Genomic DNA, 13,918 nt, shown 5'->3' with positions numbered 1-13,918 from the left:
AATAGCAGCATTAGTAAGGTAGAAGTAGTCAAACAGATTGAAAGACTTAAAAGCTACAAAATCTCCAGGTCCACATGAAATTTTTCCGAGAGTGCTCAAAGAATGTAAATTTGAAATCTGTGACCAGTTAACAGAAATATTTAGTAAGTTGGTAGACACTGGTTTTGTGCCTCTTGCTTGGTGGCAGGCAAACATTAGGTTCACTTTTCAAGGAATATTTTAAGGATAGTCTTGTTACTATTGCCCATTTCCAGTACTTTGCATTTCTTGGTACTGAACTTCATTTCTTATTCCTGACTCCATTCAAAAATAGTGTTTAGATCTTTTTGCAATAGCCTACCTCCTTATTTTTCACTCTATTCATGATTTTTGCATCATCTGTAAACATGTTGGCATAGCTTGTTTCTTCCATCATGTCATTGACATAGACAAAAAACATTATTGGTGCAAGCACTGAACCTTGTGGAACTCCACTCATTATTGCTCTCCATCTTGACATCTTATCCTTTACTACTGTCCACATGCATCTTTCCTTCATAAATTCTTTCATCCATTCTAATAATTTACTTCTCAGTCCTCCAATATGCTCCAATTTCCACATAAGTCAACTGTGAGGTACTTTATCAAATGCCTTCTCTAGGTTGAGGTATGTACAGTCCACCCACTCCTCCCTGTTTTACAGCACATAAATCACTCTTGTGTATTTTACCTAGTTGTATTATATGGGAAGGGAGCTATGCTCGTAGTGACCTGTCTTTGTATCTTTCAGCATAGAGTTTGTTCTTAAATTCTTGTATATTTTTTGCATTCACTATTGCCTCATCCAATTTATTCCAGATATCCACCACTCTGTGTGGGAAGCTGTGTGTATATTTACCTAATTGTAGTATACAGGAAAGGAACATTCCTCATTGGTTCCTGTCATCTATCCTCTAATTTTTTTTTATCATATTTAGCCTCATTTTCATGTACAGTTCCAACTTAATCTACATCCTTGATTTCCAAATTTGAACTCGTGTATTGTTTGAGCTCGGGCTATGTCACTTCCTAAGCTATTCCAAGTATTCATGCATCTATATGGAAAACTGTATATTATCACATCCTTTAGATGTGTAGTCTTTCTTAATTTGCTCCAATGACCTTAACCACTTCCATACAATGATGCCTATGTAGGCATCAGGAGGTGTGAGTGGGTATGTGAAGTTGCTGGTGTTGGCATCTTGATTATATTTATTTTATAGTTGTAGCTGAGTGACCCCCATATTCTGTGAACGGGCTTGATAATATTTTCTGTAGTTATTAATATTCACCAATTACTCCCTCTGTTCCTCTCCTAATCAGTCCTCACAATCAAAACCCTCCCATAAGCCTTCCCAACTACATTTAAACTGATCCCTTTGAAACTACTACACCCACACTTGTCCTCTTTTCCCTTGTAAAGTGGAACTATACAGGCACTCCTCCAGTCCTCTGGCACTCTACCCTCTCTTAAGCATTAAATAACTTCACCAGCCACTGTACCTCCTTTTTTTTAGACATTTTGCATGCCACCCATCCAACCCAGGTGCCTTGCCTGCTCTCATCATCTTAACAACTGCCTTTACCTCATCTTTCCTTATTTCTCATCCATTTTCCTCACTCATCACTCATTTTTTTTTTTTTTTGTGCTACCCACTGCAACTACCTTTCCCTCCCTATCCTCCTTCACATTTAGCAACTCACTAAATTACTCTGCCTATCTTCCTCTTATTCCCGTCTCTTCCATTATCATCTCTCCATCTGCACCCTCTTCTCTATTTGATTCACCTCCTCTTTCTCTCTTGTAAGTTTTGGACAGGTAGGGGTTGTGTGGATCAGATTTTTGTGGTAAAACAGATATGAGAGAAAGCTTTAGGAAAAGGTAAGGATGTTTTTTGGGCCTTTATGGATTGGGAAAAGGCTTATGACAGTGTAGACAGAAAGGCACTGTGGAAGGTATTCCAGATATATGGGATAGGAAGAAAGCTGTTAAGAGCAGTCAAGAGTTTTTACGAGAATAGTAGAGCTTGTGTTAGAATCAGAAATGGAGAGAGTGAGTCGTATGAGGTAAAGGTGAGACTTCACCAGGGATGTGTTATGTCGCCTTGGCTGTTCAATTTATACATGGATGGGGTGGTACGAGAGGTAATTGCAAGAGTAATGGGTCAGAGAGTGGAGATAGTTAAAGGAAATTAAAGAAAAGTGGAAGATAAACCAGTTGTTGTTTGCTGATGACACTGCACTTGTGGCAGGATCAGAGGAGGGATTGAGGAAGTTAGTGACAGAGTTTGGGAAGGTGTGCAAAAGAAGGAAGTTGAAGATAAATGTGGGTAAAAGTAAGGTAATGAGATGTACAAGAGGAGAAAGTGGCAGCAGACTGGAAGTGAGTATTAAGGGAGAGAGACTGGAGGAAGTGGATAGTTTTAGATACCTGGGTGCAAATGTGGCAGGAAAGGGAGTGGAGGTAGAATGTAGATTGAGAGAAGTGAGTAAATGGCTTGGGGGATTAAAAAGTGTAATGAGAAATAGACATTTAGTAATGGATGCTAAGAGGAGATTGTATGAAGGAGTGATTGTGCCAACAGCACTGTGTGGGGCAGAAGTATGGAACATACGAGAGGAAGAGAGTAGTAGTTTGAATGTGTTTGAGATGAAATGTCCGAGAAGTATGGTAGGGGTTACTAGGGTGAATAGAGTGAGAAATGAGGTGAGGAGAACAGGGGTGGAAAGGGAGTTGGGAGATAGGGTTGATGGAAGAGTATTGGGATGGTTTGAACACATGGAAAGAATGAGTGAAGAAAGGTTAGTAAAAGAGGTGTGGAAGGAGTGAACATGAGGGGGTGACCAAGGATGAGACGGATGGATGGGGTAAAAGGGTCATTGGGAAAGAAAGGAATGTCTGTTGAGGAAGGATGGGAGAAGACAGAAGATAAGAGTGAATGGAGAATGGTTGTGTATGGATGATACTGTGATGCATGAAAGGGAGTGGGTGGGGGATGAGGGTGTATGTGTGAAAAAAATAATTTGAAGTAGCATAAGGGGATTTCTCCCTGTCTTCTCTTTTTATGCATGAATGCATGAGGGTACAGAGAGGGGGGGGCGGAGTTGCCAATTTAATGAAGTGGCCTTACTGTGAATGTGCTGCATTTTGCAACACTGTTTCTGACCCAGGGCAATGAGCAAGATGCAGGAATGATCCATCATCCAAGAGGAGGCAAGATAAGAGGGAGGGAGTGGGGTGAATGGGAGTGGAGTATGTGGGGATGCAATGGGTGTGAGTGGATTTTATGCTTTTGTTTTTTGGCTACCTCCCTTGTTAGGGTGGAAGAGCCTTTGCTACATGTATGTATTAATATTCAGAGTGAAAGTGAAAGAGTAATACAGGTGTAACTTTATATTTTATAATGCGAGTACTGTGGTGCATCATCAGATCATTGTACATCAAGCAGCTGATGGTGCCCACAAGAATTTGACTCGTATTGAAGAGGCTAAAAACCTTCCCATCTTTAGTCAAGATATCTTCCCTGTGAGAGGGGGAGGGATGAGTGGAACAAGAAATTGAGTAGATTTCTTTTTTTTGTGGAGAGATTGTCCTATCAGGGTACAACCACAGTTGGTATTATGGTAAAATAAAATGAACTACTAATAAATGAAAAATAGAATTACCTGCATGCAAATGGTAAAACATAACAATAGTCTAATACCTGGTTTATCTATTGATATTCCAAGGTCTTTTTCCCCCTTGTCAGAGAGGTAGCCAAGTCAAATATCTGGTAAGAAATATAATTTCATAGAATCCACAAAATGGGAAGAAAAAAAAAAAAGAAAGAAAAAAAAAATAACATCTTTTCTCTGTATCTGATTTCTCCATTCTGTTCTGGTTGAAGGATAATAAAAATTCGAACTGGAACAAAAACATTTGCTTATATTTCAGCCACATTGGGTCCTTAATACAAAGAAGGGGGTTGTCTACCATAACCCAGCAGTGAAGTCTTAAGCACCTACAAGCCATATATGTCTAGTTTTGAAGACATGTAAATCTATTTTGTGCACACTACAGTACTCTGTATCTGATTAGGGCTGGGGACCTAGTGTCTAACTTAGCTGGTATATTAATGGCTAACAAAGCAAATCACTGTACAAAACTGAGCATGTTCTTATAATATACATGAGAGGATGGGTCAGTCAGTACGTACACCTTATAGCTACCTAATCAGTAATATAGAATAGTCATGGAACCCTTCGCCAGGTACCGTCACTATGGTCTACTTGGGATTTTTCAAAATAACGATTCCTCCTCCGTCAGATCTTAACCTTGAGATATTACCGAGTCCTTACATATTAGAGGTAAAGATAAAGAAAAATACATTGAAATATTAATCATATACATGCTCTGATTTCTAACATAAGTATTGGGGAGTGTGAGGTGGTGGTAACTTGAATATCGATGCCCTCGGGGAAAGTGCACAAGTCACGTGAAGCATGACCGTACACATGGTACCATATGTACACAATTACATACCATTGTGGTATGGTGGCATAAAAGGCCATATCTCATACCCTGATGGTATGGTGGCATGAAGGGCCAGTAATCATGCCATATGGTGGTAGGGTGGCATGAAGGCCAGTACTCACTACCACTGACTGGTGGCATGTCGGGGGGAAAAACCCCCTTTGCCATTCACAGGCGGGCACACAGCACAAGTCCATCAACAAGTTACCAAGGATTGACGGACTTGTGTTTGGTCCAGTTTCATTCCACTAATGAGACGAGTGGACCGAAACATTCTGTCAATACTCTTTTACTGCAGACTTGATTAGCTAAGAGTTCGTCGTACACTCCCATGCAAACTGTGTGATTAACAACGATGGGCGACATAGATGACCAGCAATCCAATGGTTCTCCAAAGCCCGAAGGCTACACGCGTTTTCTCTGCGCTGCATTTGGCATCGTATTGCGGCAGTGGGGCTTTCGGGCAACAAGTGACCGACCCCTAGCAACTCCCAACGCCAACGGTCAGTGGCATATAAGGAGCCTTCAACCCCCAGACTCACTCTTTCTCTCTCACTCTCTAATACGCACACACACGTTTCTACAAACATACAGGCACGTACACAGTCACCCAAACTAAACCAGGATGCTCACACATCAGGACTATTCTGTGAAGTCGGTTGCAACTTCAGGAAGACTCCTGAAATCCTAACACCAGAAACATTTCTGAAGTTGCAATGTCAGAACAGTTCCGGGGGGGGTCATGGTACCAAGACCACATTTCTTGCAGTTGCAATGTGGGGACCACCGGAGGAGTGCCGCCACCAAGCCCGTGGGGGAGTCACCAGAGGCGGGCGAGAGGAGGCCAAGGCGGGCAGACAACACGGGCAGTCGGGAGCTTTGGGCAGCCGTCCTCCTCTGCATAACAAGGAATACAACCAACAACCCATGGCATACAGCAGTCCATGGATAAAACAACCCACGGCACTCAGTAGCACACGGATACAACAACCTATGGATACAAACAACCATGGTGTAGTATAGCAGCTCGGGGATGGGAACAACCCAGAGCGCACGGTGATACGATAACCCATGGTATGCAGTAGCCCACAGATAAAACCACCCATGATGATACTGCAGCTCATGGGTACGAGCACCCACGGTGATATTGCAGCCACGGACAAGCTATCATCAGAAGCAAGGAAACCAATAACATGGATCCTGTTAACTCACCTTAGACTAAAAATTCCGTCTTGATTCACGCATGGAAAAATAAAGGTCCATGTCATTAATACACATATCTACAAGACACAATACATTAGTGGTCCCAACTTGAAGATGACACAACACTGAGGGGGGTCAAGAATCCTCTACACGGAGGTGGAGAATGACAAGAGCAAATAGGATTTGTCCAGGACTAAACAAGGGTGGTCATCTTTCAGTTAAACAGGAGATTAAATATTCTAAATATACAGAGTTAGAGAGTATAGAGGAAAGAGTTGATGTACTAATCAATCCTAAATACAAATCAAATCTGGGCCATCTGCAAAATTTGGGAACATCTGGGAACAAGTCAAAAGCAAATAAATAGTTTTCTCTTCCACACCATGACTACCATGACTCAACTATGCTCGACAATTCCCTCCAGCATGGCATCAGGCAGAAATGCTTCGTCTTTTTAAAGGTGCAGTTTCTGCTGATCCAAGCCCAAGCAAAACCTAAAGCTGAGGGCGAACGTAGATGAGCCATTACTGCATACACTGTAAACACGGTTACCACTGCATCAAAACTGTTACACCGTTCCTGCTAAGTAAATCTAATTTCCTCTATTCGATTGAAAAATCTAAAAAATATTTAAAAAACTGCGATAAAAAAAAAGAGGAAAAAGTTACGATACTCCACTTCCGGTGCAACAGTGATGCCACAATCTCGGAGCCAAAACTAGTTTCGTTTGTGCACATTTGCGCGCTGAGGAGTCCCAGGCCATGTGGCTTACCTTGGTATCAAAGAGAACATAACGACGACCGCCCGACCACAACACTGATCTGTACGCTAAAGCAATGCCCTTAGTAGAGCCCACAGCCACGTAGGTTGTTGGCAATAATCACATCAGTAACAGCGTCGAATACAAACTGGATGTTGGTAGTATCTGTAGCACAAGTCATATGACAATAGATTTCCTTGTTTGTAGACTTGTTTTTAGCTTCAAATTGAGCTTGAATGTAGGCAGAGGCCTCTACGTATTCCATGGAACCTGTGACAATAAACACAAGTATTAGAAGAAGAAATAAGACCCAGATAGTTACAAAGGATTACAAAGGCAGTGCATGCTCACAGGAGACCTTTTGGTTCATAACTAGGTCGGATGTAAAAAAAATTATAATAATCATAAATATATATATGATAAAATAAATAATAAATATAAGATAATTATCAGGGACTAACAATTCAAGCACTGTATGTAATTGGTAGTTGCTGACAGGTATAACAAAATAAACACGACATGTGAACAGAGCATCTATTGGTAAGAATAAAAGCTCCATCTTCACATGGTGGTTTTGATTTCAAGTACTTATGACTGAACCAATGAATTTAAAGACTGATAGTAACCTTATACCTCTGAATCTAATGGTTATCAATGTGACCAATATGCCAAGTTAAATATCATACATACATATATGTATGATATTTCTTAACTTTGCATATTGGTCACATTGATAATCATTAAATTCAATGTGGTCAATACGCCAAGTTAAGAAATATCACAACAGGAAAATTGAGATGGGGTAATAAATATTATGTACCAATAATAATCAATAATATTAGGAAGAAAGTTTAAAAGATTGATGTCAGTCAAAAATACAACTACTGTACATCTCCCTACGGTGAACCAACTTCACAACATAAAATTAAAATGCAAGTAAGACATTAGGATCAAGCTGAAGATGACAAAATGAAACCAATGTATTCTGGGAAGTAAATACTGTAATACAATGATTGAAGTACACAACTTTAGCACCCTAAATACTTCAAATACAAAATTTCAGATATTTAACTAATTTTGTTACACCTCATATATATATACTGGGTGTCTAATATATAATATGGGTTTTAAAAGCTCAAGATGACATATACAGGGGGATGAATATAAAGCAAAGGTTGTATAAAGGAATGATTGTACACAAGGCATTGTATGGAGCAGAGACTAGGAATATAAGGGAGGCAGAATGAAATGTCTAAATGTTTTTTAGATGAAGTTTTCAAGAAATATGAAAGGTTTTATAGGAATGGAAAGAGTGAGAAATGTGGAGGGCTGGAATGAAAAGAGCATCCAGATCAGATAAATCAGAGAGCCAAAGAGTCATAAGGTGGTTTGGACATAAGGAGAGAATACTCATGAGTGCTCCCTCCCCCAACCCCCCCTTAAAAAAAAAAAAAAAAAGTGCAAAAGTGGATGGTGTGAGTTTGAGAGGAAGACCAAGAATGAAGTGGATGGTTGGAATAAAGGGGACTTGGATGCATGTGGAATCTGTCAAGTGGAGAAAAGAGAGTACTGAGGATAAGAGTGGAGAAAATGTGAATGGATAAAAGGATGATGTGACACAGAGATCTTTGTATTTGCTCCATAAATAATTCTGTGTGGATGATAAGGGGTAGGGGGTCATATAATTAAGAAGTGTAATTGATGGGTTTTGTGCATGTTGGACATGTAGAGACCTGGATTGGTTTTGATGTCACTGGGTAGAGGGAAGTGTGGGAGGGCAGGTGCTGGAGTACTGACCTTATGTGAAGGAGGAGGGGGAGGAAGAATACAAAGAAAGAAGAAGAGGAAAAGGAAAAAGAAGAAGAGGAAGTAGAGGAAGAAGAAGAGAAAGGGGAAGAAGATGAAAAATGAGGAAAAAAGAGAGGGAAAAAAAAAGTAAAGAAAAATAGGATGGGAGTGAGTAATACGGAGTTTCTGGACCAGGTACCAACCTCTCTGGGCAGCACCTCCAAGTGGTGGATGCGTACCTCTATCACTACACTGGACTAACAGGAAGTTCTCATCCATAATCTCTTCACTATAAAGATGTGTCCGATACATTTTATTCTGCCTGATGCCACACAAGTACATTCAACATAAGACACAACTAGCAAGGTTAAGACTGTCTTGATTTATTCTATAGGCTTAAGATTTGTTAATGTTAGGCAGTTTTATTTGGCTTATGATTCTGTAGTAAAGAGATTGTGACAAAAACTGCATGAAGTCCAACTTATGGGGAGGGATAGGGAGTTATAGAGACAAATGTAAATTTTTAGTTACTCACCAACGTGGACAAAATTATATTGACATCCGTAAAGAAACTGAAGTGTAGTTGTAATCATAAAGATAAAGTATTTCATGCATAATTATAAAAGTTCACGAAGGTACATGCAAACTTCTATGCACCTAAACAATTATATTACGCCATTTTTCCTCAAATACTTACCATTATATTCGACAAAACAGATGACAAGGGGAGAACGCTTGATTTTGTCTTCGAACAAATCTTTCTTGTTAAGGAAGAGAATAATGGAAGTGTCACCGAACCATTTGTTGTTACAGATCGAGTCAAACAGCTTCAGTGACTCCTGCATTCGATTCTGCAAAGGGAAATGATTTACGTGATAAGTTGACGCATCAGTGATGTGGTGAGGTAGGTTAGGTCAGTCATTCTATTGTCCTTGGTCTTGCTTATAGAAGACCCACAGCCCCCAGGTAACTGGCAACAGTCGCTCAAGGAAGATTATAGTGTTGTCTGGGCAATGCAGGACAATGTGTTTGGTGTCTTGGCATTTATCATTTTCTTTCCAAGATTTTAAATTTTCATCAATAAATTCTCTGTGCACAGTAGAGGGTGGGGGAAACATTACTAATAGAGTCCATGGTAAAGTAAAAATGTATACAAAGCACATTACTTGTGATGTTTTTCCTGTGTACTTCAGGCATCTTTAGGTAGGGGGCCTTGGGTAAAAGGGGAATGTCTGTTGAGCAAGCAAGGGAGGGGGCAAGAGATAGGTGTATTTTTACCTAGTTGTATTATGCGGGAAGGGAGCTATGCTCGTGGTGACCTGTCTTTGTATCTCTCAGCATCAAGTTTTTTCTTAAAATCTTGAATAGTGTTTGCACACACTGTTTCTTTGACTAAATTGTTCCAAGTTTCTATCACTCTGTGTGGGAAGCTATTTTTTTTCAGCTCTCTTCTGTAATTATCTTTTTTTAGTGAGTAAAAATGCTTGTGAATAGATGATACATTGATGCAGCCTGAGGGTATTTCTCCTCATCTTCTCCAATTACTTATGGGGGGACAAAGAGAGTGTCACCATGTCAATGAAGCAATAGTACACCAGTTTTGGCTGTCAGGCCCTACTGTGGAGGTCCTGTGCCTTGCTGCATTGCTTCTGGCCCAAGCAGTGGGCAGGGGACAGTATTGGCCCCTTGAGCCTATTTTTTACTGTTTTCTGTAACTCTACCTCTTTGTTCTCTGATTCCCCTGTGGTGTTACTATGCATACTGCAGAAGGTAAGTAAATGGAAAGGAGTAACAGGAATCCCACTTTCTGTTTTTTTTTTTGTTTTTTTCTCTCTTACAAAAAGTTAAGACATTACATGTGCATGATACAGAAGAAAAGAAGAAGAGAAAAAAGAAGAAGAAGAAGAAGAAGAAGAGAAAAAAGAAGAAGAAGAAGAAGAGAAAAAAGAAGAAGAGAAAAAAGAAGAGAAAAAAGAGAAAAAAGAAGAAGAAAAAAGAAGAAGAAGAAGAAGAGAAAAAAGAAGAAGAGAAAAAGAAGAAGAAGAAGAAGAAGAGAAAAAAGAAGAAGAAGAAAAAGAGAAAAAGAAGAAGAAGAGAAAAAGAAGAAGAAGAAGAGAAAAAAAGAAGAGAAAAAAGAAGAAGAAGAAGAGAAAAGAAGAAGAAAAAGAAGAGAAAAAAAGAAGAGAAAAAAGAAGAGAAAAAAGAAATAAAAAGAAGAAAAAAGAAAAAAGAAAAAAAGAAGAAGAGAAAAGAAGAGAAGAAAAAAAGAAGAGAAAAAAAGAAGAAGAAGAAGAAGAAGAAGAAGAAGAGAAAAAAGAAGAAGAGAAAAAAAGAAGAGAAAAAAAAAGGAAAAAAAAAAAAAACCGAGGAAAAAAAAAAAACGAAAGAAGATGAAGAAGAGAGAGAGAGAATTTGTGTATATCATTCTAGGAACCAAAGTAAGTGAATTAATGTTTCTGGAAAACTTAACCACTTCAGTAAAATGATGCCTACATAGGTGTCATGAGGTGCAAGTAGGTATACAAGGATGCTGGCATTGGCAACTTGATTATATATATTTTTTTGTAGTTGTACATGAGTTACCCCAGACTCTATGAACTGGTTTGATCACGTTTTCTGTGTTTATTTTTACTCAGAGTAAAAGAGGACGAGTAATACAGCAGTAACATTATATTCTATAATGCGAATAGTGTGGTACAAATTACATATGGCAGCCGATGCTGTACATGAAAATTTGAGTTGTACTGAAGTGGTTAAGCATGAAAGAAAAATCATAAAACTATATAATATACATACATACCTATACCAAGGGCTTTTTACCCCCCCAATCCACTCCCATTCACCACCCCTCTCTCCCTCCCTCTTTTCTTAGCTCCTTCTGGATGATAGGTCATCACTACATCTTGCCCATTGCCCTGGGTCAAAAACAATGCAAGATACAGTGGAATATACAGAAAAGAAAAAATAATAATAATAAATAAATAAATATATACATATACCAAGGCTTTTTCCCCCTTACAAGGGAGGTAGCCAAAAAAGAAAAGGCATAAAATAATTCCCACCCATTCCATCCCTGAATACACTCCACACCCCTCCACCCTCCCTCTTATCTTAGCACCTCCTGGATGACGGGTCATCCCTGCACCTTGTCCACTGCCCTGGGTCAGAAGCAGTGTCGCCAGACACAGCACATCCACAGCAAGGCCGCTTCATTAAATCGGTGACCCCCCCTCTCCGTCCCCCCATGCATAAAAGGAGAAGGGGAGAAATCCCTTCGGGCTGCGTCAAATTTTGCTCACACATACAACTTCCCCCCCCATTCCACCTCATGCATCACAACATCATCCATATAAAACCATTCTCCATTCACCCCTGTCTTCTGTTCTCTCCCGTCCTTCCTCAACATTCCCCTCTTCCCCAAAGCCCCCTTCACCCCATCCATCCACTTCATCCTAGGACGTCCCCTCATGTTCACTCCCTCCACATCTGCCTTCCATACTTCTTTTACTAGTCTTTCTTCACTCATTCTTTCCATGTGTCCAAACCATCCTAATACTCTTTCATCAACCCTATCTCCCAATTCCCTTTCCACCCCCATTCTTCTCTTCACCTCCTCATTTCTCACTCTATCTAGCCTAGTGACCGCCATCATACTTCTCAGACACCTCATCTCAAACACATTCAAACTCCTTCTCTCTTCCTCTCTTATGTTCCATGTTTCTGCCCCATACAGTGCTGTTGGCACAATCACTCCTTCATACAGTCTCCTCTTAGCATCCATTCCCAAATGTCTATTCTTCACTACACTCTTCAATCCACCAAGGCATTTACTCGCTTCTCTCAATCTACATTCTACCTCCACCTTCACTCCACCTTTTCCTGCTACATTTGCACCCAAGTATCTAAAACTCTCCACTTCCTCCAGTTGCTCTCCCTTAATGCTCACTTCCTACTGCCACTTTCACCTCATCACCTTACTTTTACCCACATTTATCTTTAGCTTTCTTCTATCACATACTCTCCCAAACTCTGCCACCAACTTCCTCAGTCCCTCCTCCGATCCTGCCACAAGCGCAGTGTCGTCAGCAAACAACAGCTGGCTCACCTCCCACTTTTCTCCATTTTCTTTAACCATCTCCAATCCCTGACCCACTACCCTTGCATTTACCTCTCGCACTACCCCATCCATGTATAAGTTGAACAGCCAGGGCGACATAACGCATCCTTGACGAAGTCCCACCTTTACCTCGAACCACTCACTCTCTCCATTTCCAATCCTGACACAAGCTCTACTACTCTCATAAAAACTCTTGACAGCTCCTAGAAGCTTTCCTCCTATCCCATATATCTGCATAACCTCCCACAGTGCCTTTCTGTCTACCCTATCGTAAGCCTTTTCCAGATCCATAAAAGCCCAAAAAACATCCTTCCCCTTTCCTATAGCTTTCTCACATATTTGTCTTACCACAAAGATCTGATCTACACAACCTCTACCCGTCCTAAATCCACACTGTTCCTCACCAATTACTCCCTCTGTTCCTCTCCTAATCCTCTCAATTAAGATCCTCCCATAAGCCTTCCCAACTACACTTAACAAGCTAATCCCTCTGAAACTACTACATTCACACTTGCCCCTTTTCCCTTGTAAAGTGGAACTATACAGGCACTCCTCCAGTCCTCCGGCACTCTACCCTCTCTCCAGCAAACATTAAATAACCTCACCAGCCAGTCCACCATCACTGTACCTCCTTTCTTTAGACATTCTGCATGGCATCCATCCAGACCAGGTGCCTTACCTGCTTTCATCATCTTAACAACTGCCTTCACTTCATCCTTCCTTATATCTCCTCCATTTTCCTCACTCATCACTCTTATTTTCTTAGCATTTCCCACTGCAACTATCTTTCCCTCCCTATCCTCCTTCACATTTAGCAACTCCCTAAAATATTCTGCCCATTTTCTCCTTACTGCCTTCTCTTCCAGTATCATCTCTCCATCTGCACCTTTTACCTTTTCTTCTCTACTTGATTTGCCTCCTCTTCCTCTCTTAATTTCTTTCCAAAACATCTTTTTATTACTTTCAAAACTTTCTGTCATACTCTTACCCCGCTTCACATCTGCTCTCCTCTTTGCCTCCTTTACCTTTTGCTTTACTTCTCTTTTCTTTTCTTTGTACCTCTCATTAGACTCCCTCGTCCTATTTTGTAACCAATCTGTGAAAGCTCGCTTCTTCTCTTCTACAACCTTCTTTGTTTCCTCATCCCACCATTCACTACCCTTCATCCTATTTCCTCCTGTCCTTCTTGTTCCACACACCATCCTTGCACACTTTGTGACTCCCTCCTTGAACCATCCCCATTCCTCCTCCACACCTAGCTCTACTCTATCCTTCACTCCCTCCCACTCCTCCTCCAGCTTCTTCTTGTACTCCTTTTGGCAACTTGACTCTTACCGTAGTTTCATCTTCATGCAGAACTTGATCATATTCTGACATAGCTACACAAAAGATGATTGCAGTTACGTCTTCAAAGCAGTGAATCCACTTCTTACGCTCAGATCGCTGACCACCTACATCAAATAGCCTGGAATTGAACACATATTTGGTTATTATTTCCATCAGAGAGGAATTCGAAGCG

At 40.5% G+C, this 13,918-nt stretch overlaps 1 protein-coding gene across 4 annotated transcripts in view; it reads right to left on the bottom strand.

Annotated features, from left to right (window-relative positions):
- Nucleotides 1-3,923: 3,923 nt before the first annotated feature.
- The window catches only part of Galphao (G protein alpha o subunit), a 264,299-nt gene continuing 254,304 nt past the window's right edge, over nt 3,924-13,918 (bottom strand). For all 4 annotated transcript variants that reach the window (XM_076187677.1, XM_076187700.1, XM_076187705.1 and 1 more), the window contains 3 exons: nt 13,735-13,864; nt 8,980-9,133; nt 3,924-6,764 (listed from right to left, as the gene is read on the bottom strand). In XM_076187677.1, the coding sequence (XP_076043792.1) occupies nt 6,577-6,764; nt 8,980-9,133; nt 13,735-13,864 (472 nt within the window). In that variant the 3' untranslated portion in view covers nt 3,924-6,576. The remainder of the gene's footprint in view (nt 6,765-8,979; nt 9,134-13,734; nt 13,865-13,918) is intronic.

This window comes from Oratosquilla oratoria, chromosome 1 (assembly GCF_046742065.1).
Source record: "Oratosquilla oratoria isolate Oo_2021 chromosome 1, ASM4674206v1, whole genome shotgun sequence".
In the NCBI taxonomy this organism is placed as follows: domain Eukaryota; kingdom Metazoa; phylum Arthropoda; class Malacostraca; order Stomatopoda; family Squillidae; genus Oratosquilla; species Oratosquilla oratoria.
Note: the sequence above shows the minus strand (reverse complement) of the source record. Positions and strands in the feature narration are given on the sequence as shown.